The sequence below is a fragment of the Enoplosus armatus genome, chromosome 1 (genome assembly GCF_043641665.1).
Source record: "Enoplosus armatus isolate fEnoArm2 chromosome 1, fEnoArm2.hap1, whole genome shotgun sequence".
NCBI lineage: Eukaryota > Metazoa > Chordata > Actinopteri > Centrarchiformes > Enoplosidae > Enoplosus > Enoplosus armatus.
Window position 1 is genome coordinate 29,426,836 of NC_092180.1, and position 27,557 is coordinate 29,454,392.

Genomic DNA, 27,557 nt, shown 5'->3' on the forward strand with positions numbered 1-27,557 from the left:
TGTTTCATTTTTCCAGCCAAAGTGTTTAATATCCCAAAGATAGACTTTGGGTGGAGTACCAGTTTAATAGAGGCTGGTATGTGTGGGAGCCAGACTTGGTATGCTAGAAATCAGCCCTGTGCCCCGGCCCACTTGGCAACTATTATAGAGGCAATGTCTTATGTCTGGAGTCTTCATCTTCAACCTTGTTTGATGTAACCAGATGAACTCTGACATACCATTGCACCAGTGCCCTCATGCTGCGCAGTGCTGAACATTTGATGAGGCCTCTGAACAGAAGGATTTTCATCACCATCCATGGCAGGGAGTCAGCTGTACACACACTTTCCCAGCCCCAAAACACCAGAAGTATTAGTTAGTGGTAGCTAGTCTTTCTCCTTTTTTCACTGTAATACCACATACCAGTGTATGTCTGACCTTGGATATATCAGGCAGAATGATCATGTTGTACATATGTGTGTAAAATGGACACTGCCTTTTTCAGCTAGACTTTACTTCAATCCAGGGATGGTACCTGAAGTATGTGTATGTGTGAGTATGGACAATCTCACTCTGGAGGACACTGGACAGGTTAGAGAGTGACTAGGCAAACAGGTTAAACCACTGTGATGGTTGATGGGCGGATAGATCACACGCTGGTGCGATCATGGAGGAAGCAGCCAGTGGTGAAAGAGAAAAGTCCAAATCAACTCAAGAGAAGCAGGCTGGTTGCACACACATTTGTTTGGCGGACGCACGCAAGATAAAGGATCCAGCATGGAAGCCTTCATTGAGTGACTAACCTGCCATGTTGCTCTTGCCCTGGGTTATATGCGCTCCTTGGGAGCAAGCGCCCATTTTGCCGGTAGACTTAAAGCCATAGCAGTAATCAAGGCAAGGAAGTTATAGACTGAAGTTATAGTCAGGGCTAGTTAAATGGTCTTCACTTACAGGTCTTTTGTACAGCCGCCCTGGAATTGGATAGCAATTCCATCCTCAAAGGGCTCATCCATTTTCCTCGTCCTGTAGTTCAGGTGTGGGAATTAAACGGCTCACTGGCCTGATGTAAGATCGGTCCTTTACCTTGACCTCCACTACCCTGTTATGGCCATCAGGACCAGGGTAAGTGTTCGTTACACGGTCACCACCAGTACCACCTGTCCGACGTCCACATTCCCCGTTTCAGTCCTCCATTACCCATGCGGCTGCAAGTTGGGCAGGTAATCACGGACAAACTTAGTCCAGAAATGATCAACGAGCATTTGGCTATGACACCACTTGGTCAGGCCAACCATTCCACTCTCTGCAAACATAGCCTGGGGCAGAGAGGCCCAATTTGGTGGTAAAGGGCCTGAAGTAGTCCACCCCGGTTTACCAGAAAGGTGGTTTGTACAACCGCAAACGAGCTGGAGGCAAATCCGCCATCCTTGGGACCTCAGATGCTGCACACCACTTGCGCCATTTATGGCAGTGAAACTGGTGCTTCCAGACAGTCCCTCTGCCCTTTAAAATCCCATATCTCCTCTGGCGCAAAGTGGCCATTGGCTCTCTGGTAACTGCAGGAACCTCCAGCGTTGTGGTTGAATGACAAACGATAGGTGGATATGACCTTCACAGTCCTTCACAGTCCTCAGCCCAGCAGTGGGCGACCTATCCATATGCCCGCTCTGAAGCGTCGCAGAAGACATGCAGCTCTTCAAACACTACCTCCAGTCAGTGTTGAAAGTATACCAAAAGTCGGTCAATGAGGCACAGACTCTAGTCCTGGATCAGGGCTGATCTTAACCACGTATGGACAACCACGTTAACATTATCCAACTACAAACAAATGATTCAGGTAAATAATGATGGTGTGAGATGGGACCCATGCTTCTAGTGTTGAAGCGTGGGATAGAGGATGGACACTTACATATATGTCCATCAACTACCCCAACCTCCTCTTACTTTACACTGTACTGTATCAACATCATACTACTTTTTGCTTTGCTACTAAACAGTGCAAATTGCTAATGTGTTTGTGTGTGTGTGTGTGTTTCTCTGCAGTGATTTTCCTATCCGGGGCATGCAGATCTACGACGGGCCCATCAACATGCAGAACTGCACATTTCGGAAATACACAGCGCTGGATGGACGGCACACTAGTGCCTTCGCCTTCAGGCTCAACAACTCCTGGCAGAGCTGCCCAAACAATAACGTCACTGACATCACCTTTGACCATGTACCTGTGAGTCAGCTTCTGTGTGAAATACAAACAACATCTGGACTGATAAGATCATTTACATCATGAAGGAGAAAAAAATGTGATTTGTAACTTTTAGAATTTGTTCTGAATTTATTGTCACGAGGTTAAATCTGAAAGACAAATCATTAAAACATTTTGAAATCCAGACTGTTGCTATACCGCCATCTTTAGGAACTTGATTCCAGTATTTAGTCAGGGCCTTTTTGGATGAGGCTGGACCATTGTTCTATGTTTGGTGCATTTTCATTCATGGGAAGGCAACCTATTTTGAAAATTAAAAAAACGAAGAAAATGAAGACAAATATTTTTTTTTAAAACTCAGGATGTAGAAAGTCAGGACTGGAAAAACACACTTACACGTTTAAGTGTGGAAATTCAATTTAAATGTAATTTGTTTAGAAGCCCTTTGCTGTGTTAAATGATTTCTTGAATTGTTTTTTTTATGTAAATGGATGAAATTTAGTTGGATCTTTTGCTGTATAGTCAAGCCAATCCCACGATACCAATACTGCGTATTAGTGAGAATTGGTCAAAATTGAATACAGGGAGCCTTAGCAATGTTTTAAATGTTATTTCAAAGACTTTTCATCCTCGATGAGAGTAAAAACTGGAGAACAAAACATTTGGAATCAGGTTAATAACATCATGAGTGATGCCTGTATGAGCAAAACACCGCGAGCAGCTTCAAATTTACGTCTATCACTCCATCCCTCTACTGTAGATCACATCTCGGGTGTTTTTTGGGGAGCCGGGTCCCTGGTTCAATAAGATGGAGATGGACGGGGACAAGACGACCATCTTCCACGATATCGATGGCTCAGTGAGCGAGTATCCCGGAGCCTTCCTGGTTAAAGAGGACAACTGGCTGCTCCGTCACCCCGACTGCATCGACGTGCCCGACTGGAGGGCTGCTATCTGCAGTGGCCGCTATGCACAGGTGAGGGTCATTTTTGACTTGCTAATTATCACCTACTTACCATGAAATTTGCGGCCCTATAAAATGAAGTGTTGATGGATATATTGTTATTGAACAAGGCTTTATTCAATTTTTTTGTCTAAATGTTAGAATCAGTCTTCTAATTCTATGGCCATGTTTTCTTCAGATCTACGTCCAGACACGTAATCCTGCCAACCTGAACATGCACATTGTGAGGGATGAGTACCCTGATCGGCCCTTGACACTAGAGGGCGCCCTGGGGAAGAGGAAACACTACCAGCAGTTCCAGCCGGTGATCACACTGGCCAAAGGCTACACCATCCATTGGGACCAGGCGGCGCCTGCTGAGGTCACCATCTGGCTCATCAATTTCAACAAGTCAGTAGACACATGAGCCACACTTGTGACAGCACACAACACACTTACGACAAACACCACCTCCACACAGCATGTTTACAGCAGGTACTGTCTGATTCAGTGAGAACCATTTGCTTTATTTATCATGGACAGCACACATTCATTAACATCAATGTGATGTACTGTAAATGTGCCAGATTTAGTCAAATGGAAAATTTCCATTTGCAGTCTCTGGGAAGATTTTAGAACAGACACAGTCAAGCACGTATGACAATCATGACTTTCCAGCAACAGATGAAACTAAATAACACAAAGGCCTTGAAACAAATACTGGAAGTGCATAACACACACAGACATGCGTAAGACAGAAAATAGAGCATACACACAAGGTAACCAATTAGAAATCAGTGGCGTGGCGTGGCTTTTCCACCAGGTGGGGCTACTAAATCGTGGCATGCTATCCGCCATACTGTCACGTAAAAATACTATACCGAGTCTCTACCGTGTTTTGGTGTCATTTACGGGCGCACTGCTTCTGTCCTCTGTTGTCTGTGTCGGAGTTTGACACACACACACACACACACACACACACACACACACACACACAATTTACAACCACGAAATGCAAGCTTTGTTTATGCTTGCGCGAGCAGGCCGCCGTAGAGAAACCAAACTGTGTGACGTGTTCTGTCTGTCTGTCTTTCGGTCACCTCCGCTCTGTTTCAGTACTTCTTCTTGCTACTTGGGCAGTGTTGCCAGGTTGGTTCAAAAACGTAATTATTCGCCAGAAAATAATATCAGTATTAAAAAAATGAGAAAAACATCTGCACCATGACAAATCAGGTTAAAGTTTTGTCAACCCACCCAAGCTAATTTTTACCGACATGGAACCATCCTACAGCCACCTAAATGGGCGGAAAATCGCCCAATTTGGCAACATTTCTTGGGAGGAAAATATTCGCCCCAGATCCAGTTATTTTCTGGTGCCATGTCAACCAATCAGGCTCCACCAGGGAAAGCCGAACATATTACACACATACCGCCATCGGGCCTTCGGCACACAGACAAAGACTGTAGGCAGCGCTTTTTTATTAGTCATCGCACGTTTCTGTTATAATGTACGATTTATGTGAGAGTAACAATGTATACACACACACACAACACAACAATAACATTAACGATTTTTCATTAGAATATTTATTCCACAATTGGAATTGCAGGAGGGGCGGCGCCCCAACGCCCTTAAAGGACCACACGCTGCTGGTAGAAATCCCATATGGCATGAGGACTTTAAATACACTTGATGTTGATAGACAGAGTGAGATGAAACTATGATTGAACTGCCACTTGTTTCTCAAATAACCACATTTTCAACTACCACAGGTTGTGAAGTCTCTCAAATCAAATCAACTGGAAGTGTTTTGCAGCCACATGATGCTCAGACTGATAAGAGGTGGCTGCATCATAACAGCAAGGAAAAGTTAATTTCCCTTATCAGCAGGTCTAGTGTGCCTGCTTGTATTCATTTAAATTTGAGTGGAATCAAATGACCACTTGGGACAGGTCTCTGTCCTATTCCACAGGATTGTGGTGTGTTTACGAGTGAGATAATTACAAGCCCCAAAAGTTGTTTTTTTTTTCCAAGGGTTTATGGACACTGGTGGATGATATCAGCACCAGTCCAGACATTTTCATATTCTCTACTTTCTTGACGACTTCAGTCAAGATATGCTCTGAATACTAGATAGGATCAATTACAGCTAAGAGCTCCATGCATTGCCCACTAAGTAGAAGATGATAACCACAAGATAATAATTTGTACATACAAGCTCCTCATCTTGTGCCTACAATACATTATTATCTTATGCGCACAACATCCCTTTCTTGTTCACACAAAATAGGGATCTTACGTGCGCAAATTATTATCTCATAATTATTTTCTTAGAAGTTATGTCTCTTGGTTCTACTAGTGGGCACAAATGAATATCTTGCCTGCAAAAATAATAACTTCTGTGCACAAGATAATCATTTGTGTACCTAAGATCCATATCTGTGTGCATACAATTGTTGTCTTGTGCGCACAAATTGTTGTCTCTTTCGCACAAGATTCCTATCTTGTGAACTCTACATGCAGAGCTTGTGTGCGCACGTCATTATCTTGGTTGCACAAGATATCTTCTCACACAAGATAATAACTTGTATGCACAACTCATATCTTGTGTGCAAAAGATCCATATAAAGACATCCGTTTTTTTACAGTGTTGAGTGGAATATTATTTCAGTTTGACAATAATGAAAACAAGTAAATGTGGTAGTGGGTAGTGGCTGACTTATGACTTGCTGCTTATAACCTTATTGTAAATGCATTGTGAAACTTTGAGAAATACTTTGCATACTGCATATTTTAACTGTCTAAAAGCATACCATATGTCTAAGCAGATTTTAAAATCATCCTAGAGAAACAAAATTCATCTTTTTAATCTAGTGAAAAGCATCCAGACCAGCATTTGACCTGTTTTCAAGCTTGGTCCTCTGACCACACCAAGCAGCCTGGGGGGCTTCACCTGTTGCAGTCCACCACTCATTTATCTTTACCTTCAGCTCCTACGTCACGCTGTTATTGGAGCATTGCTGAAACAAACGCTCAGAGGAGGAAAAGAAGGACGAGAGGAAGATTGTGTCTCATTTAGTCGATGGAGCTATGACCTCAGGTGTCATGTTCTATACTTTGGTTTGATTGTATGTGAGGGGAGATGGTAAATGGTCTTCACTTATATAGCGCTGTTCAATCTTAGTGGTTCCCAAAGCGCTTTACAGATCAGGTCTCATTCACCCATTCACACACACATTCACACACCGATGGCAGCCGAGCATTAAGGTGCAAGGTGCTGGTCTCCATCAGGAGCAACTTAGGATTTAGTGTCTTGCTCAAGGACACTTTGACATCTCGGGGGGGGGGGCAGGGATCGAACCCCCAAGCTATTCTACCTCCTGTGTGACAGTGCTAACCACTGCGCCACCATTCACACACCGATGGCAGCCGAGCATTAAGGTGCAAGGTGCTGGTCTCCATCAGGAGCAACTTAGGATTTAGTGTCTTGCTCAAGGACACTTTGACATCTCGGGGGGGGGGGGCAGTGATCGAACCCCCAAGCTATTCTACCTCCTTTGTGACAGTGCTAACCACTGCGCCACCATGCCACCCTCTGGTAACCCCAGAGGATGCTATGAATGCTTTTGGTCTGACAGCTGATGTCGTCTGTGTCCAGTGTTCATTCAGTCTCTCGTCCAGAGTCCTTACTGTTTCACAGTGTTCCCCACAGCTGTCACATGTGACGTCATGGTGATGTCATACACCACTCCAGTCTTCCTGTCCTTGGGGATCACTCTTTGGGATGTACCAAAGTCTTAAAGAACTCTATGCGCTTCGAGCAAAATGCTTGTCAGATTGTCTAACAACTTTCCAAAATGTACAACCCAGCAAGCTCTGTATTTTTCATTCTTTAGATGTCATTCTTGGAGAGAGATCAAGGAGGCAGTGGGTTGTAGTCAGGAGGAAGGCTATGATGGCAGGCTTTCCACCCCACCTTTGAGCCGGATCATTCAGAGCAGAGCTAAACACTTGCGTCTTTAAATGTGCTGAAACGACACATCATATGATCTAGTTCCCTGAAGGATACTGAGACCTTAAAGGGGAACTCCTTTTGTGGCTCCAGGGAGAGCTGTGTGAAATGTGATAAATTGCCTCTGGTGATGTCACTTGAGTCAGCGTCGGTTGGGGCTGAAGACTGCAAGCTTGAACAATGAAGAATCTAGGGGTGTGGAGTTAAAAAGAAGTGAGCTTACGAGACCTCTGTAGCTCCTCATCTCCGTTTGAGGCCATTGGCTCAAGGCTACTTTATCCGCCACTAGCATAACGCACCCAAATCTCCAACTAAACTGTCTGCAATCGAGTTGCATTGCAGGTAATGCAGGCGCCAGATTTTGCCAAGGAAGACCAATGCATAGAATAAATAAGACAGTATCTCTGGTTCTCCAAGTATACTGATGACTTAACCCTTAATGAAGTGGTTGAATTGCTTCCCAGTTGAAGAAAGAATACCAAAAGCGGGAGCACATATACAGTTTAGAAACTGTTGTAGATGACGACATGGGAAGCTGGCTGACCCTCCTTAGAAGACTTTCTGTAAATGGCCGGGCAGCTCCTGAGTTCACTCCGATAACTCCCGTCAGCTCGTTCCTCTCGCTCCTGCGATTACCGAGGATTCACCACAGAAATGGGGAGAGCCTCACTTTTGTGCTCCTCCCTTACAGTGTGGCCTTCAGCTATTTAGACTGCACACAAAGGCTGGTTGTCATTTTAATCATCACGAGTCCACCCTGACATGGACATTATAGAGCCAAAACAATATATTTCTACAGATGGTGTATACGCCAATGGCCCCATCTACCGTTCACAGAGAGGACTACAGCAAGTGATTCCCTGCAGAAAGAGCTGCACTGTGACTTGTTTATTTTTGACTTGATTCAAGAAAACAGCTGCTGTCTGTCTTTTGAAAGCAAACTAACTTGCAGCATGGTTTAATGAGCCGTTCTTTCTCGCCTTCTTCAGTATGATATATTAAAATGCAGCTACCATGTGCTGATTTTGAAGCAGACTCAGTAAAAAGCTGTTGAGCCAAATAGGTTATCATCTTCTAAATTCGCACACATTACACAACCACCAGCACTTTTCTAAGGGAAAACAAATTGGGAAATCCATGGGTTAGATTGATAAACAGTGTACATGGCTTTAAGAAGTAAAAGCCTAAATGAATATGGGAGCTCGGTATAGAAAACATGAAACTATAAAGTTAAGTGTTGCATGCATTCTGTATGCTGCACACAACAGACTGACAACGGCAAATTAAATAAATAAATAAATTAAAGGCTGTGCAAGTTATGTTTGATTGCTGATGCATAATTTAGATATGAAGATAACGTACAGGTCAGGTGTGTTTTGAGATATAATGCGTGCTGTAACAAAGAGGAATTGCGCAACAGCTAACATGCTATGATTCACTTGTTTTCTGTTATTAGCAGTATACAAGATATCAGAGTATTTTGAAGTTCTAAGTTTAATTCAGCCATTAAAAAAAACTTTCCAGTTTCTACTGGATCAGATCAGATCAGATAATCTAAAAGATAAGATGCTGCCTTACATTACTCAAAAATGTTTCTTACATAATTACTTTAAGTTTAATATGAAACCAATTTTATTCTGAAAGCCAGATGTTTTGGCCCGTCTGTGTTATATTTCTTTCATATTTTATTGAAATGTTCTTAATTTACATAACAATCACAATATCTCAGCCATCCTTTGCATTACTTGACTCAAATTTATGAAAAATAGGTTATATTTCTCCAGAATAAACCTACATGCACCAACGACATCATTTTTAAAACAAATTTTAAAACACATTTCCACACCAGACATTTCTTCTGCCATTTGACCCCAGGTGGGCCTCCATAATTTTCATCATCAATTACTTGGACTGTTACTTTTCACTATTAATTGATTCTTCTTTTACTCAGAAAAAACAGTAAAAACCCCAAAGATATTCAGTTTACAGTGACCTTCACACTGTAGAAGCTAACACCAGGGTATTCTATTTTTTCTTTAATGAACAACTTAAAATTTGTTTTTTTTTATAAAATAGTTTGCAGTTACTTTTCTATCTATCGATTAATCCACAAATTGTGTTCAACTCTGTCCACAATTCATCTGTGAAGTCACCTGATTAGACAAATAATTGTGTGTGCTGTTACTATTGATGTGACATCAGGTTTTGCTGTATCTACACTGCTCTGTTTATTGGGTTTCAGAAACGACTGGATCAACGTGGGCCTCTGCTACCCACAAGGCACCACCTTCACCGTCATCTCCGACATCCACAACCGCCTGACCAAGCAGACCCGCAAGACCGGCGTCTTCACGAGGACAGCACAGAGAGAGAAGATCAACCACTCCCACCTGGCTAGAGGATACTACTACTGGGAGGGAGACACTGGGTCAGACACACACACACACACACACACACACACACACACACAAATGCCATCAACATACACAAATCAACATCCAGTGTAAAAGCGTCTTATGAGCAGTGGAGTTCTATGAGTATTGAAAACCTCAATTAATGCAGCTTTAAATATTCAAATTAAAGGGTAATTCCAGTTTTAGTGGAGATATTTTTGTCTTTACCATCATTTGTACTCATTGAAGTGAGATCAGGTCTACAATAAATTCCCATTGATCAAGAGACACGAGCAGTCAGACGATCAGTCAGGTTGTGAACAGTTTATCACGATTATCCAAACCACTTTATTTGGAGGTCAAACCGATACTGAGTGCACCTGGAAATGTGGTAAGAAGCCCTCATTGACCACTACGTGCACACCACTAGAGTAAGCACAGAAGGTCAAAGGTGAAGCAGGACGTGGTTCTGTAAGCCGTGATGTTTGGGTAATAATTTAACCGTTCAACACCTCTTCCAAATACGTTTGGAGGTTTGTTTTCAACTTGTCTGATCGACAGCTTGCTTCCGTTAGCAGTCGGGTGACATGAGCAGTCAGGCGATCTGCAATTTTCCTGGATCTCAGCAAATAACTTTTTTTTTTTTTACTGATAGGAATGATGGCCACAACTACAAAAATCAGGCGCAAGTTGTTCTAAACGTTATTATTGTCCTGAACACTCAATATAACAACGCTCTATTCCAGAAGTATGGCGACAAGTTAAATCTTCTGGGGGAAAAAAGGGATTTTAAGAATACCAGATTTAGTGACTTACTAAGATGGACTTTTTTTTAGATATTTTAAAACAAGATGAAAAGGGGATGTGTGAGGGAGCAAAGGAAACAAGAAGAAGAAAGGACGCATTGCAGTTACCAAAGGAAAAAGAAGTTGAGACCTTATCTTAGACCTCTGTATCTCATTATTTATGACTAATTACAAGATAACAGGTGTTACACCGCATTCTGTGACCCTATCAGATTCTGTGATCAAATGGTACTGAAGCATTTCGACTTCACGTACATAACGGCATTACGTCATCAGGACATCTGGTTGGTTATTCACTCAAGGCATAGGATACCACACTAATAATAATATCATCCACGTTACGCAGTGACATGAATACCTCTCATTGTCTCAAACCAAGGAGGAAATAAAAGCAGATTAAATCAGGTTTTTGCCGTCATCTCAAACAGCGATGACTGATAACCACGAGATCAACATCTCGTAATTCCAAGAGAAAACGATCTAGTAATTATGTGATTATGATCTCATGATTATGAGATAAGGCCTCCAATTTTTTTCTGTCGAATGCAATGCGCTTCCGTAGAGATAGACGTGAACTAAAAGGTGAGCAGATCAAAGAGGTCCTATATGTCCCCAGTACTGTCATTTCAATTTACAAAGATAAATCTCCATTTCAGTGTCATGTTTTAGCAGATGAAGTATATGATGTCTAAGGCTTTCCTGTGTGTATTGCAGCCTGCTCTTCCTGAAGGTAAAGGCCCATAACGACAAGGAGCAGTTTGCCTTCTGCTCTGTCAAGGGTTGCGAGAGGGTGAAGATCACCGTTGTCATCCCTAAAGGCAGTCCACCCAGCAACTGCATGGCCCAGGCCTACCCCAAACACGCTGAGCTGCCCATTGTGGATGTACCCATGCCCAGAAAGATACCAAATGCCAGGCTGGTGAGAAGGGGGGGGGGGCAATTACATTTATTTAAAAATGTCCAACCAGGCATGAGTTTCTATATAGCTGCTTTTATAGACTGTTCACGCATATGTAATGGAACCGTTGTTTCCCCCCTGAATCTTGCCAAAGCTTGACAACAGCTTGACAAGGCGTTAGACCAGCCTGTGGTGCTGATTGGCTAATCGTTAGTTTTCCTGGTTCCAGTCAGTACACGTGCCGCAGCATTCTGGATCAGCTGGAGAGTCCTCAGGGACTTATTGGGACAGCCTGATAATAAGGAATTGCAATAATCCAGCCTAGACGTGACAAATGCCTGGACTAATTTTTCTGTTTGAGACAGGATCTTCCTGATTTTTGCAATGTTACAGAGCTGAAAGAAGGCGGTCCTTGAAGTTTGTTTTACGTGAGAGTTAAAGGACATGTCCTGATCAAAGACAACTCCGAGATTCCTCACGGTGGCGCTGGAGGCCAGGGCAATGCCATCTTTATGTCCTTAAGGCATGCTTGGAGCTTGGCTAACTGATGAGGTTCGTCTGCAGTTCACAATGCCTTTTTGTCGGAGCATTCCAATAGTGGTTTAACAAGCCCCTGTTGACTGCCCCCCACCAGGGGAATCTTTTGACGCCATCTTCAGTGGCGTTCAAATACTCAACAATAACAGGGGTTTCCAAACTTTTCATGTCACACAGAGACAAATCATACAGTCCTGGGCCATGAGCCTTTTCATTTAAGAGATCTTAATGAGCTAGGTTTGTGCTGTACACTTGAATCTGCAGTGAGAAGATTTTATCGCTATTAGGTTTCACTCACCAGTAAATATCACTCCTAAAGGGAACAGTGATGCTGAGCTTTGGACTGAAGAATTGCTGTCAGTCATCGTGGACCTCACTCCGCCTTGACGGTGTGTGTCACAGACTTCTGAGTATACCAGTCGCCATAGAATCAGCAACCTGATCAGTGCCCAAGTGATTCAGCGCCTAGAAGTATGGAGTGATTGGGACCCTCACATATATATATCACTACTATACCATATATCATTATATTACTGCACTGTAATTATAACCCTTGCCAAATATGCATAGGTTGTGTCCAAAATCTCATTCAGAATTCACTACTCACTACACAGGGGACTGTATTCTGTGTCAAATGGCAAAATCAAAGATAATTTCCAATACTGCTATGGGCAAATCCTCTCATTTGCCTCAGCTTTGGAATCATAAAATTATTTGCACAGCTTGTACTTACTCATGCTCATGTCTCAAACCTATCAACGTACCATATTTCTAAGAAATACGTTCCACCGAAATGAACGTCCCATTCGCTGTATCCTTATTTACATCCTATTTTACTGGGCTTCCTCCTGTTACATGCTCCTGCTGCAGAATCTCAATTTCCCCACGGCAATCAATAGAAATGTAATCTCTTTCTTGTACGAAAGACATTTGCAGCTGTGATTATTTCATTTCATTCGTTTAGCTATGCGATTGCGGTGACTGTAAATCACTTCTGTGAAATGCCAAATACTGTGTATTAATTCCAGCTCCTGTTCTTTTTTGCGTGTTTACTCTCAGCACTCGCCAGAACACTTCCTGGAGGTCAAACTGGAGTCCTACAACACTCGCTTCTTCCACATCAAGGAGGACTTTGCCTTTACTGAGGTATCCTTTGTCTCTGCAGAATTGCTGTCATTTGGTTGAACAGCTTAAACTCTGACCTCTGGTTATGGGTTTCTGAAATGATTCCCCTAGACAGTATCATTCAGAGACACAATGCAGGCTTTACTTCTACACCTGTGACGTGAAGCTTTATGTTTCCACTCATCCCAACAAGCCTGTCCAGTTAGATTTCCTGTATACAGCTAACTGTCTACCTGACATTCCACCTTTGAATATCAACTTTTGTATTTACCTGAGATGAGAAATGAATTATCATTTCTTACTGTGAAGCATCAAATCCTCAGATTGGAAGGAACACTAGATCCCTGTCAAACTGAACTAAACTGAAATTACATAAGCATACTCCATCAGTTATACAGAAGTGTTTTCAACTAACCCAGGATATTCTATCTATGGTCTGAACCTAGTGTCAGTGTGGTGATACATCATTGTACATTGTGATGAACCTCCTGGACTATTTGCTATCTACCGTCCTCCCTGCTCCAGTGTGGTTTCACACAAATTAAATGAACTGAAAATTAGCATCATACGGGCTTTTGCAGAGTAATGCATCACTGAAAAGTGTAAAGCGTATTTGAGAATGAAGAATTCCTTGCATATTCCTTCCTACGCCTCACTGACAATGGAGGGCACTCTTAAAAGGGAACTGTTTATTCGTCAGTTAGTCCCAGACTCCTACTCAGCCTTTGAAAACAGTTGTACAACGTGTATTCTGTGGAGGAGCTTTGTCAAGTCCAACCCTGAAGATTTAGCGCCTGAGAGCCTGCGTCACAAACTGTGGAAAATGTGGCTTAATGAAAGATGCTATCCAGTTGCATTGTGGGAAATGTAGGATCCAGTGCTTTTGAAGCTTAACTCATACTAAGGGGGGACCATTCTTCTTCTTCTTGCAAGTCCCTGAGTCTGACCAGGGCTCAGGGTGAATGTACTTAAGAATGCTCCAGAGGTTTCACATGTCCAAGTCCACCAAGACTTGCTTTTAATGCGTACTTAAAACTATTCTACTGGTTGATTTGTTGTTGTTTGTAGTCTTTTCATAGCCATTTAACTTATTACTATCCTCCATTTATAATGAAGCAAATTTGATCTCAGTTTGCCGTCATTTTGTAGATCCCAGAAGTGTAGCGTGATTGGCTGGCTTGGTTTTGTAACAGGTGAATGGCAGGAAGTTGTACCAACCAGAAGATGGGCTGCAGCTGACCATAATTGACGGGCATGACGGGAAGGTGGTGGACAGCAAAGGTTTCAGGAACTCCATCCTACAGGGCATCCCTGCACAGATAGACAACTACATCAGTGGACTGAGAGACGGGTAAGAAGCTGCTCCTTTGCTGTCCAACTACACTAAAAATCCTTCAATGGTTTGTACTGGTACTTGGTTCCAGTTATGTTACACTAAGCCAAATGCATGGAGTTTAAAAGACACACACAGCGAGTAGCAGCTGAATGTGAACACTGTAGTGATGTGCTCTCTCTCTCACTCTTTCTCCAGTTCCATCGTCGTCATTACGTCCAAGGGCCGTCTGGTTACCAGAGGATCCTGGACCAAAGTCCTGGAGAGACTTGGAGCGGACAGAAGCATCAAACTGAAAGGTAACAAACTATATCTGTACCAAGGTCCACTGAGATAAATGTGCTCACAGTGGAACATTTCAGCATGAGTGTGGTGTACCTGGAAATGTAACTGGACAAAGCATCTAGCATTTTCAACAAAAATGCAGTAGGTGGCGGTGTTACTTCACTGGTTTTACCCATGTCACAGTGTGACAATAATGTCTAAGTATTTTTATTACATCTTTACCAGGTTTAATAAAAGATTTATCAAGAACACCTTTAGAGACATTCAGCCTGTTAAATATATCAGTGTCCAATAATGCTGTTTCATGCATCATTATGTACAAACTGATTCATAAGCACCTGAGGAAATTAATAGTTCTTTCTTGTAAAAAATGTTAAATCATTTATTTGGACATTGAACATTTCAAACAGTGTTATGCCAACAATTGTAAAAACAGCCAACCTGGCTGCCCAATCTGTCTTTGTTAAATTACAAGTACACATCCATCAAAAATGGCACAACCAAAAGTAATAGAATGGAAAACGACACAGAATGCAACAGACCACAATCTGTTTGCAGCTACAGATTTCCAGGAAATGACATGTATATATATGTATATACACACAGGAAGATCAAAAATTAAAGACTCCACTTGTAAATAATAATGATTGACTTGGAAATTTTAAAGTGTTGGTTCACCCAAATTACAAAGAGATATGTTTTCTTTCTTACCTATAGGGGATATAGTCATACATATATTATGTTATTTAGTTGTTTGTCCATGTTTGGAGATATCTCTGAGATTTCTGCCTGGAAAATGTGTAAAAACAATCTCCTTTCCCCCGATCACGGTTATGACCGACATTTTTCCTGGTCAGGTCCCAGCACCTGCTATAAACATTTAAGTAAAAGAGTAATATTGTCCCTCCCACGAGAAAGGCACTGAACTCCAAACTTCTCCAGTAGGACCACCAGTAAAATAGTACTATATCAGGTCAGGTAATAAAATGACACTACTATGGTGCTGTTTAGACGTGAATGTGAGACAGGGCATTGCTGAAAAACACCCCAGGGGCTCCGATGATTTCGCTTTAATGTCATTTGGCCTCCCTGCAGATAAGCTGGCATTTGTGGGCTTCAAGGGCTCCTTCCACCCTGACTGGGTCCATCTGGAGGTGGACGCCGACCGGGCCAAGATCCATCAGGTCCTGCCAGTCCCTGTGGTCCTCAAGATGAAGCTATGAGTGGAAGACAGAGTGGGGAGGACAGCCAAGAGACTATGTAGCCCCCATATACTGACACATACACCCCCCCCAACCCACCCCCCACCCCAAAAAATGCACAGCCACTTGTACACATACACATACACCCCGCCAGCACTGCAGAGTCAGTTGCTCCAAGCCATTGTGCAGGATCGAGTTTTTCTAGGCGTGGCGGTGAGAAAGAATGACGTGATTAGGTGTATTGAAAAGGGGAAGACCCTCTCCCAGAGACAGCACTGCCCATGATGAACTATATCTGTGTAAGACCCCCACCATCAATAGAGGGCTTTAAGGTGCCAACACACCCTCTGGCAGCCATATAGGAGATCCTCGGCTCTTTGGCAACAGCGGCTCAGACCAGCCAATGGTGTTTGCAGAAATGTGGCTGCTCCTCAGACATCAATAAGCATGATTGATATTGGCTCTGTTTTTGACTGAACACTGTCATTGCATCACTAGCATCATTGTTACGGTTACATAATGTTAGCTTGTCAGCTAAAGTAACCGTTGGATTTGGTCAGCAAACCACCACCAGCTAACATGGACGTTAACGTAGTTTCAGAAACACTGACTGACTTCTCCCAAGCTACACCTAGCAGAGCGTTAGCGTAGAAACCTAATAAAGTCAAAGTCTAAGTCTAAACCGGAGCTAAAGACAGTTCAACCTTTGGTATTTTGTATGTAGCTCTGTCCTCTAATGGACTTTGCTATTGGTCTACAGCAAAAACGTTGATACCCTTTGCTGTTAGATGACACTGTTAAGGTCAGTTTGAAATGCTGTTATGTGATCTGACAAGCACTTCGTTTGAAGCATACTGATTTTATGTGTTCCCTGCCCCAACGGCAATGATGTGATGCGTCACTGGTTTCCCTCAGTCATGGGTGTTTTCCATTCCAAACGTAGGATGACATAGGAGAGTTGAGGGTTTAAGTCAATGAGAGATGGACAATTTCATTACCATTTAGGAGTAAATAAATGGTAAATGGTCAAACTTATATCGTGCTTTTCAACCTTCACGGTTCCCAAAGTGCTTTCCAGATCAGGTCTCGTTCACCCATTCACTAACACGCTGATGGCAAAACCGAGCTGCCACGCAGCTGGCCTCCTAGGGTAAACTTAACATAGGGCAACTTAGGGTTCAGTGTCTTGCTCAAGGACACTTCACCGGGGGATCGAACCCCCGACCAATAGCGAAGTCTGTAACAGATCTACGCCGAGGCTTGCGGAACTGGATTCATGAATTCCTCTAACTAGCCTCCTACAAATGACAGTCATATGCAAATATTTTGTATTAGCAGAAAACGCGATTAACCCAGATTGAGTTTGATAAATATATCTGCAAAATAGACACAAAACACGTGGGGCCCAGGGCCAAGTTCAAAAGAATAGCAATTTGACAAAATAGTTGAGTTGAGTGAGACTCACCTTTTCAAGCTGTTAAGTTCAGTCTAAAAATTAACCATAGGAGACTAGGTTGGCTTTTACTTTTTCTCGTAAGTTTACTGTCTCGTGATAACCTAAATTAGGAAAGAAACCGGAGATATTAGATGATTGACTTTTACATGGATCAGCTGACAACAATCATTTCCAGAAGTCTCTTTTCCAGCCTGGTTGTTTGATATTTATATATCACTAACTACTGGCCAATTCTCTCAATGATGAACCTCCGTGATGTCAGCCACGGTTTGCTAGGAGGTGTACGATGCAAATCCAAAGCCTCTGTATGAACAGAGGGAGCCAATACTAAGTGTGAGCCAGCTAATCAAACGCATGTATAATGTACGTGCGTCACAGAGCATCCTTCCTCACGCAGGTCTCTGTGATACGTGACAGATGTAGAAGTTGAGTGGTTTTACTGTCCTGCTTTGTTCGACTAAAACTGTTGAAAAAGAGAGAGAAAAAACCCCCAGAAACATTCCTTGTTTTGCATCCAGACCTGTGGTTAACTTGCTCTGTTTCATTCTGAGCACTTGATATTGATATTGTGATGTTTTACCCCCATGTGTTTTTTTTTTCATGTCAGTGTTTGTGATTCATCTGTCTGTGTTTTTTTTGGAGTGAACCAGCAAGAAGCCCGTAACAGTATAAAATAGTGAAATCATTTAGCCACTGAGTTAAATCAGGGAATTTTTCAATGTGCAATTTCCCCCATTTCAAAATGACGGAGAAAATCTTTGTCTCAATCCGGCGAGAAAAAAAGGATCGTCCCTCCCTTTGCCGAAATAGCTGGACTTTTTTCGGAGGTTGTAGCAGTAATTTAGTGTTTTGTATGTTTAATGTGTTTTTAAAAACCCACAGATTGCTAAGAGATATATTTTATACTTATTTATTGTACAGACACAGTTGATCCAAATCTACAAGGGACATCTTTTGAGTTGTAATGTTATTACTGTCCTGTATGTATACTGTATGTAAGACTCCATTATAGCACCATTTGAAAAGATTTGTACCAGACGCTCACTGCATACATGCATATGACTCTTGGTATAGTTGGCTTGTTTTAACTGTACACCAAAATGAATGTGTTGTATATGTGGCTTGGGCTTGTAAAGTAATGAACCATAACTTTGAATTTCTTTGAGGACTTTTGTACAGAAATAAATGATGACCAACAGTCTGAAATGTCTGAATGTCTCTGTGACTGAAGGTCACGTCTGCACAGCTGTTTGTCCCCGCTGGAACAAACAAAGATGCACAAGAGTGCGGGGGGGGGGGGTTAATGAGGGTTTTTGTGTGAACTGAACACTGAAAAAACAATATTGATAAATCTCCCGCTCAGTGATCCTAACACAAACGAGTCATGTGTTCACAAACCCATTTATTCATGCATCTTTTTCCTAAAAGACACTAACCCACTGCAGTTTAATCAGTTGGATGTCATGATCAGCTTGAAATCATGACGACGCTATGAATTTACATGAAGAGTCTTGTCTGCCTCAAAGTGGGTTTCCTCCCTTTACCTCATCCTCCATTGTTCTATAATATCATTGTTAGCTTAGTATTAGCTTCTCTGCACTGGCTCTCTGTAAAATCTAGAATAGAGTTTAAAACCCTTCTCCTGACTTACAAAGCTCTTACTGGTCAGGCACCATCATATCTTAAAGAGCTCATAGTACCCTATTACCCCACTAGAGAACTGCGCTCCCAGAATGCAGGGTTGCTTGTGGTTCCTAGAGTCTCCAAAAGCCGAACAGGAGCCCAGAGCCTTCAGCGATCAAGCTCCTCTCCTGTGGAATCGGCTCCCAGTTTGGGTCCGGGAGGCAGACACACTCTCTACTTTTAAGAGTAGGCTTAAAACTTTGCTTTTTGATAACGCTTATAGTTAAGGGCTGGCTCAGGCCTGCCTGGACCAGCCCCTAGTTATGCTGCTATAGGCCTAGACTGCTGGGGGACTTCCCATGATGCACTGAGCTTTCCTCCTCTCCCTCTCCATCTTTACACAGTCATGTCCCACCGATCCATGTTATTAACTTTATATCTTCCCCGGAGTTTCTTTGTGCTTTGTCGTCTCGCAGGTTCCTGTGGATCGTGGTCCTGCTACGCCTGGCTGCTGCCGCCATGGGCCCGCTTGACTCTCATCACTAGTTATTATTATTAGGCATATTTCTGTTATTAACTCTGTTATTGCTATTATTAGTCATATTTCAGTTATTATTACAGCTGTAACTACTATTATTAGTCATATTTCCATTATTATTATAGTTGCTATGGCTATGACTGGTGCTGCTATACATCTCTGCCTGTCTGTCGCTCTCTCTGGCCCCAGATACTTTTGACCACATCGTGCATCATGACATTTGATTTTGTCTGTATTGTCTGCAATCCATCTGCAAACTTATCTCAAGTAAATACACGAGTTAGTTACTGCATGCAGTGTCAGCCATTACAGCAGAGTCAACATCTGCGCTACACATTGAAGACCAGCAGAATGAGAAGTGAAATTGCTCTCATACTGGAGTTACAGAGCACATGAAAGATATCTCATACAATTATGTAAAAAAAAAACTTTTATTTTCATATTCAGTAAAAAAAAAAAAAAAATCAAACAGAAAATGTGGGTACTACTTATGTATCAAATCTTTGCGTGTGTATCAAACACTTCCTGTGCTGCTTGGCGAAGAAAAACAAAATGTAAAAAGTTAATAATGCTTAACTGAGTGCCTTTCAAAAAATATGTGCATTTATTGGTTTTCATTTGGTGATAATCGAACAGAAAACAAACTAAAGAAACCAGACAACACTGATTTTAAAGAGCTTGTTTCCACTCAGTGACAAAGAATGAGGATTTCAAGAATGTACTTGTCACTGCAACGTATGCCAATGGGGGAGAGGTGGAGAAAAGACAATAAATCTGATTTATGATACCAGCGCGCAGCAGTAAACGTTAATGTACCCAACAGGATTTATTTGTTTACTCATTCCACTAACTCTGATCCACCGCGTCTTCACATGGTCCTGCGGCCTCTTACAACTTCATTGCTCACAAATTGCTCATGAGAATAAGCATGTCTAAGGCCAGAAGAAAAGAGACCTGTGACTCTTCCTCTCCCTCTGCGTCATTCCATCACAGCTCCAGATGGCTGGCACTGTTCCCCACCAGGTCGGGATTCTTGCTCGCCATCTTCTTCTTGCCCTTCTTGTCGTTGACGGCATTCTGCTGCTTGTATTTGGCATCGTTCTTGTTAGCAGCCTTCCCGGGGAACACCTGTCCCTCCACAGTGACATCCACGCAGCGTTCCTGGTTCACAAGAAAGTCTTTGACCTCCCAGGCGAAACTGCCGTCCCGCAGCATGAAGATCACCCTGTTGGAGCCCACGACGAACCTGCAGAAGGACAGACGGATGAACACAGGCACTGCTCATTACTACAGACCAGTGGTTCCCAACCATCTCCTTAAGGGACCCCTATTTTATCATTGTATACACACTGACGACCCCCACCGCCCCCCACCCACAGAAACAGGGGAAAAGGTAGCCTACTTCTTTTGAAATATCTTTCTGTACATTTCATTATATTCATTGCATAAAAACAATAACAGCACAGAACAATTAAGTACAATGAACCCTAATAGTGAATGAAATACCTGCAGGAAGTTTGTGTAAAACTAGCAATTTGGATATTGCAATGTGTCAGACGATTTTTCTTAGATTTTAGGACCACAATTCTATGTCCGGATTATGATTTACTTTTAATTTCACCATCGTACACACGTTTTAACAGTCCAAGCAGCCTGGCTTTATGATAAATAAAGACATAAACTTCTAAATAACCCTTAAATGTAGTTGTCTTCTTCACAGAAACCAATTAAATGCATGTATATTATATATATATATATATATATATATATATATATACATTTTCAACCTTATGATGTAGAAATGTTTACATGCCATAATCAAATGAGAAAAAGGGTTGCATAAGTTAGGACTCCCGCATGTGATTGGCAGTTGGCCTCTGCTGGTGCAATGTTTGGGTAGATGAGGATACATTTTGAGGATGAACATTTGAAGGGTTGTAGAAAATGAATTCAGCCATAGTACCCATAGTTACAACATGAGAACTAAGGACAGATTAAAAGAACAATGAACGGTCTGAACACATTGTTTGTCCATAAAATAAATTGCTTTCCTAATTATAGTCATCAAATTGCAGTTGAAATAAAGGTTATAATCCATAAACATTTCCATGAAATGTAGTCTAGTGTTAATAGACTGCTAGAAATTTTTTCACCTGCAAAGAAAATACACATACTGAGTGGCTGTTGTATCTACTATCAGCTGCTCCAACAACAAACTTCAACTTCAGAAAAAAAAGACATGTAGGAAAATCCACCAGCCTCTGACCAAGTCCCTCTAAAGACCGGTTGTCGGTGTCACTGTGGTAGCTGCCTGCAGTGTGCTGCTGTGTATTCTCCACAGAGATTTACTGGCCCAAAATGCACGTTTTTACAGTTGAATGTGTTTCAGAATGTTATTAAATTATGAATATTCCATCTGATTACAATGCAAGAAATCATTGATTGTCACATTTACTGATTTATAATCATAAGCTGGCAGTAATGATAGCTGGGGTGACACTGGAGTTTCACATACACACTGTGGAGGTCAGACAGAAGCAGTATGTTCATTTTCGTTATTTCAATTTGAAATATTATAATACTATATTATAACTGTAATAATTATTTCCCATGAATTAAACTCCAGTGGTCTGCATGGAATTACAAACGTGTTTCTCCACGAAAACACTGAATCTACAGAACATGTCAGCTAGATGTTGCGTCAGTGCTTTGGCTACAGTCCTGAACAGCTGCTTTAACTTATACAAACCACCAGATGTCACTGTCCCCTCTGTGTTTAATGCTGCGAAGCTTCAAATGTTTTTTTCCCAGCACAAACAGGAAGAAAGCCCGAAAGCTTAATCGGGCTTCATTCATGCATGACTACCAATTTTATTTCTAATAGACAACTATTAGAAATAAAATGATCTGATCATTTGTTAAAATCATTAGTTGACTAATTGGGTAGTCCAACCAACAGAAATTTCAAACAATCGATATTTGCAGGCCAAGTTGATAAGAAGTAACTCTCCCCTCTTGAAAAGCAACTAAACAAAGTTCTTGTTCATGTTAAATGAGTTCAGTGAATAACTACCTCTGAATATCAAAGTTGGCGTTGAAGAGGCTGCCCTGCCACAGGCCTGTGATCTCCTCTGTCTCTTTCTCAGTAGGATCCCCTGACACTGTAGCAAAAACCATCAGAGTCCTGCCCTTCTTGGACATCTTGAGCAGGTCCTCTGGCTTGGAGGGGTCCACCTTGGAGAAGTCAATGGGAGGAGGAGACCTCTTGTGCTCCGGGAGGTCACCTTCCTCAATGTCGTCGTCCTTCTGCAGAACAAAGACAATATGGACAGCGACTCGTGAGAGGTTGAGATGGCCACAACATGAGGAAACACTGGATACAACTGCACGTGTTCTGTCTGGCATATGGCTGGAAGTGCTGTGCCAAACCCTATTCAAAATGTTGGGGCACACTTGTCACCACGGCTCAGATTTTATTAAGTAACACATCAATCAGAAACTTTTCTTCCTTATTATACACCACTCTTCAACTTGACATAAATACAATGCAGTATTACTCTATTACTTCCCACTTTATGGTCTCTACATTTCAGAGGCAAATGTACTTTGCACCCAGTTACATTTATTGGAATAGTTACTGGTTACTACTTTACAGTATGTTTTATGTCGTAGATATTAACCAGAAACGCTACAAAATACTCGAGTACCCCAAAACACATATTGATACAAAAGTAGTATCCAGTGACACAAAACAAACTCGGGAGTTATAGAAAATACATACATGTACACAGCGTATATAGAATAAGCCTATAGAATAGATAGTCAACTCTGTCTCCCGCATTTCCCCACAAGTTCTAATCCACATCACACCGTGTGTCCTCCTCAAATACACATGGGCAGATCTTGGGGCACAGACATGGTCCACGCTAGCAACGCTAACTGTTACGCCAACGTTTGACTGGTGTAACGTTAACGTTACTGAAGAACGGAACGAGCGACTATCTAACAAGTAACGTTGTAATGCTAATGTTAGTTTCTATTCTCTAGTACTGCCACAACTAGTTCAGGTTAGCGACTTGGTCAAACATGGGGCTCATGGCTGTTGATAAACTGGTACTGCACTTACCTAGCTAACGGCTAGGCTAGTAGCTGGCTAATTTCTGGCTGACCGAATGGAAACCAACACGTTAACGTACCTCCCATTGTTCCAGGAGCCGTGCCATGTCAGCATCATTGTAGTCTCGGATATCCTTCTTTTTAACGGGCTTATCTTTGCTGCTTGTCGCTAAAATACAGAGCAAATACGTGCAGAGAAAGAGCACTACACATCTCCACCTGAAGTCAGGCGCCATGTTTACAGATGGTGCGTTCCAATTGGCTCTGCAGTCTGCCGGTCACAAGACGGGAGGGGCGTGTCAGAGCCGTAAAAAGCCGACTGGAGGCACGCACACCATGTGAAGGAATTTCACAATAAAGCCAGAATTATTAAAAAATGTAACATAATTCTTTCTGCCAATGTGCTTATAGTTATTGTAAAACCCTCATAATGTCATAAAGATATTTCAGAATCCGCTTTATTGGCTAAATTTATGTACACATACAAGGAATTTGACTCCTGTTTTAAGTTGCAATGTAGATACTTACACAGTTCCAAGAATGATTTACAGGATTTATAGGAATAGACACACAACTAACAACTAAGGACAACAATGCTGTTCTAGTGTCCGGTTGTTTTGGCGTACAGTGGTCTGTAGCGCCAACCAGAGGGCAGAAGTTGGAACAGGTAATGTCCAGGGAGTAATGGGTTTGCAATGATGTTTCCCACCCATTTCCTGACTCTGGAGATGTTTAAGTCCTGAATGGAGGGCAGGTGGCACCAATGTTTTTTCAGCAGTCCTTACTGTCTGTTCTAAAAAACCCTCAGTGATTTCCTAAAGCAACTATCCACTTTAGTTTATGGCAAATGTTACTCAAACATGAGGAAAGTGCATTTGTTGGGGACTATTTTCAGCGTTACACATTTGGTGCTCTGGTGAGTATTTCCAGCAGCATGACGGTTTATGTGGAATTGTGTCAAAACAAACTACAGTGTGTGTGTGTGTGTTCATGGTAATGAAGGAACATATCACCCAGTGCAACAGTGTGGCTCAGTGATGTGTTTTAATAGTTTTTAGACCAAAATGGAGCTCTATGGCACAGAGGAATATAGACACTGTATATGAGGCTTTGGTTGCACAGACAGTACTTGTTAGTAGGATCAATGGTTTGGGTTTGCACATGGGATTTGATGACAATGAGAAAAATCTAGAAAATCACCAGACTTATCCTCTGCAACCGTTTTTAGTCGAGGTGCCAATATAGGATATTTTTGTGCTGTGTTTTAATTTGATCTTTTAGTTCAGAGGCAGGAAATAAAGTGGATGATAGCATAATGGTCTTACTGTAACTGCTGCTACAATACTGAACATAACATTACACAAAACCATTATTTTCCCTCAGTGAGCATGTGGTTAAATTAGTGAGACACTGCTAGAAAGCAGTGTGTGAAGGCCAGCACATTTCATGGGGTCATGGAGATCAGAGATCAGCCTGGCTGACACAAACTGTAGAGCTGTTTCCTCTGGCCAACTCCACCCAATGGCACTGTGCCCTGTGCAGCTGCAAGTCCCACTGACAGCACTCACATTCACTCACAGTGTGTTTATCACAACTTCCTACCACGAAGAAAAGAAGGTTTGTTACCATGCAACATGCCTGAGTTTTATCATTCCTTATGTACAAAATACAGAATCTCAGTCTGAAAAAAAATGCATTGAACCTATTTATTAAATGTCCCCCATCATCTTCTAACATGTACATTTTTAAATCAAAGATAATTTCTCGTGTCCCTCAGTCTGCTACTGCAACAATCCAGTTTCTTTCTCCACCAGCAATAATTTAAGTTTGTTTTAACATAGTCTACTCTACTTATTAAACAACACATCTGAAAATACATAATTGAAAAAAGCAAACAATCAAATAATCTATTTCAATTCTGTTGAGAAAACCACACATTTTAGAGAATGGACTGTGTATTCAAACTCAAGCTTGAGAATCAAGAAAGTCAGATTTACTACTTAGAAAAACCAGTAACTAAGTAACTAAGTAAATGTTCTCGAGTACTGCATTTAAAGAGTAACTTAACACAGGTGTACAGGTGTCCTCTGGGACCCTGTGACACCACTGTTGGGTGTGCAACAGAGCACACCATGGTTCAGAGAGGGCAGTGACATACTGCTACTACTTCAGCCTGCTCTTTAGTTACTCCAAGTACAAATCTTAGGTACTTGTTCTTTCAGTGAGCTTTTCCATTTCATACTTCACACCAATGGCCCGAAACCAAAAGAGATTTGATCTACAATTAGATATAAAACAAAGCAGAAACTCCTCACATTTGAGAATGTCTGTCATATTTGCTTGGTAAATGCCTTTAACAATTAACTGATTCAACTAATAAATCGTTTCAGCCCTAGCATAGACGCTGTACAAGATGCCGCTGGTGGATGGTAACCAAACTCATCCACTCAAGTACTGTACATGTGTACAATTTTGTACTAATACGAATGATAAACGCGTATGTTGTCCTGCCCTAACAGGGCGCAACAAATAAGTGACACCTGCGGGTATATACAGTCTATGGTGTGGACCATGAATGTACAGGGATCTCAGTAATATCACTCTGGGGGGCCTTTCTGCATAATTAGTACTTTACATATATTTTGCTGGTAATATTTCTATACACAATTTCGAATGCAGGACTTTTAATTGTAACAGAATATGTTTACTTTGTGGTAGGCCTAATGCTACTTTTACTTAAACAAAAAACTGTTTACAACTCTTATACTTACTTTGAAAAGATCACACACAATCCTGAACTGATAAAAAAAAGAAAGAAAAAAGAATGAATATAATTAGACTACACAATTCTTGCATGGTTCAGTCCGTTGATAATCCTGTTATAAACAGTGTAGGGAAATGTAAACACCTATTGTTCAGAAGTCAAAAACACATTATATTACTGGTATCAGCGTCCTGCGTTAAAGAACGTGTTCGAGGCATTAACACTAACAGAATATTTTGGCTTTCACACTGATTCATCCTCCCACAGTGTCCAGATTGGATACAGTGATTGGATGCAGACTCAGCCGTCATTCTTTTCAACAGTTATTAGATTCCCCATGAGAAAAACTACTCAATGAGGTTATATGGAGCAGTGTTGGGAGGGAATTATGCGTGCTTCTGTGACATTTAAACTCCCCAAACATAACAAATGTGTGTGTGACAGAACTGTCATTTACCAACCAGTGCGAATGTAAATATATATTTTACTAAATTAAGTATAATTTCATACCATTAATAGCCCACCTCATATAGCCTACACCAAATCTGTCATTATGTTTTATAATTTAGGAAATGCCCTGCTTGATGTTGCCTAACCTTACAAATTCAACGTGATATTCCTAAAGAATGTGACACCAGTGTACCGGTTCATAACCGATAGTCAAAACTTTTATTTTGAATACTGGAAGACTTAAAGGAAACTGACTGTCACTCGGAGCGGGGACCTGACTTTTTGGATATTGATAAGGCCGGCAGTTGACAAGCAACACGTTGGGGCTTGGGTCGCAGATGTCAGAGACGTCAGAGAGAGGGACACAGCATCCGGCGTAACTGTCAAAATAAAGCTTTTAACGACGAACCCTGGCCAGAAATAGCCGGTGGACTAAGTGTGTATTTTGGGCGACTGTACTTTACTTGAGTATTTCCATTTTATGCTACTTGTTCTCCACTATATTTCTGGCTGTTGTCATAAATGATATGTTATGTACAACATAATCATACTATGTTATGTACAACATAATCATACTATAAAATTATGATTCTTTGCTATGGAATAAACTACCCAAACAGTATATAAAGTAGTTACAATTAATTAGCTTCGACCAGCTTCTCGATACAGCTACAGCAATAAGATGCTCATTATTTGTTAATGCATGAGGAATAATAATCCTATAATACAATATAACTCTTTCTAAGGTGCCGCTCTGCATTTTAAGTAGTTTCACTTTTGATACTTATTTTGCTGATAATACTTACGTAGTTATACTTAAGCATAACTTTGAATGCAGGACTTTTATTTTTTAGTGGAATTGCAACTTTTACTTCAGTAAAAGATTTACTTCC

General features: G+C 41.5%; 2 protein-coding genes across 2 annotated transcripts in view; one reads left to right on the plus strand and one right to left on the minus strand.

Moving 5' to 3' along the window:
• Nucleotides 1-15,738, plus strand: part of cemip (cell migration inducing hyaluronidase 1) — a 105,647-nt gene extending 89,909 nt beyond the window's left edge. Inside the window, 9 exon segments of the mRNA XM_070904577.1 lie at nucleotides 2,023-2,203; nucleotides 2,943-3,158; nucleotides 3,325-3,536; nucleotides 9,381-9,566; nucleotides 11,052-11,256; nucleotides 12,832-12,918; nucleotides 14,091-14,248; nucleotides 14,429-14,529; nucleotides 15,611-15,738. Coding sequence (XP_070760678.1) covers nucleotides 2,023-2,203; nucleotides 2,943-3,158; nucleotides 3,325-3,536; nucleotides 9,381-9,566; nucleotides 11,052-11,256; nucleotides 12,832-12,918; nucleotides 14,091-14,248; nucleotides 14,429-14,529; nucleotides 15,611-15,738 — 1,474 coding nt within the window.
• A 4,044-nt stretch (nucleotides 15,739-19,782) lies between these two features.
• mesd (mesoderm development LRP chaperone) lies at nucleotides 19,783-23,686 on the minus strand. The gene is made up of 3 exons (XM_070908926.1): nucleotides 23,531-23,686; nucleotides 22,408-22,640; nucleotides 19,783-20,580 (listed from the first exon to the last, which is right to left on the minus strand). Exons 1-3 carry the CDS (start codon nucleotides 23,684-23,686, stop codon nucleotides 20,322-20,324), a joined length of 648 nt encoding a protein of 215 aa, XP_070765027.1. The 3' UTR covers nucleotides 19,783-20,321.
• Nucleotides 23,687-27,557: the final 3,871 nt, after the last annotated feature.

Excerpts from the sequence above, each read along its gene's own strand:
- mesd (XM_070908926.1), bottom strand. The coding sequence starts at position 23,686 with ATGGCGCCTGACTTCAGGTGGAGATGTGTAGTGCTCTTTCTCTGCACG. Across the intron at positions 22,641-23,530 it reads GGCTCCTGGAACAATGGGAG|AAGGACGACGACATTGAGGA; the intron begins GTACGTTAACGT and ends TTTGTTCTGCAG. Across the intron at positions 20,581-22,407 it reads GCCAACTTTGATATTCAGAG|GTTCGTCGTGGGCTCCAACA; the intron begins GTAGTTATTCAC and ends GTCCTTCTGCAG.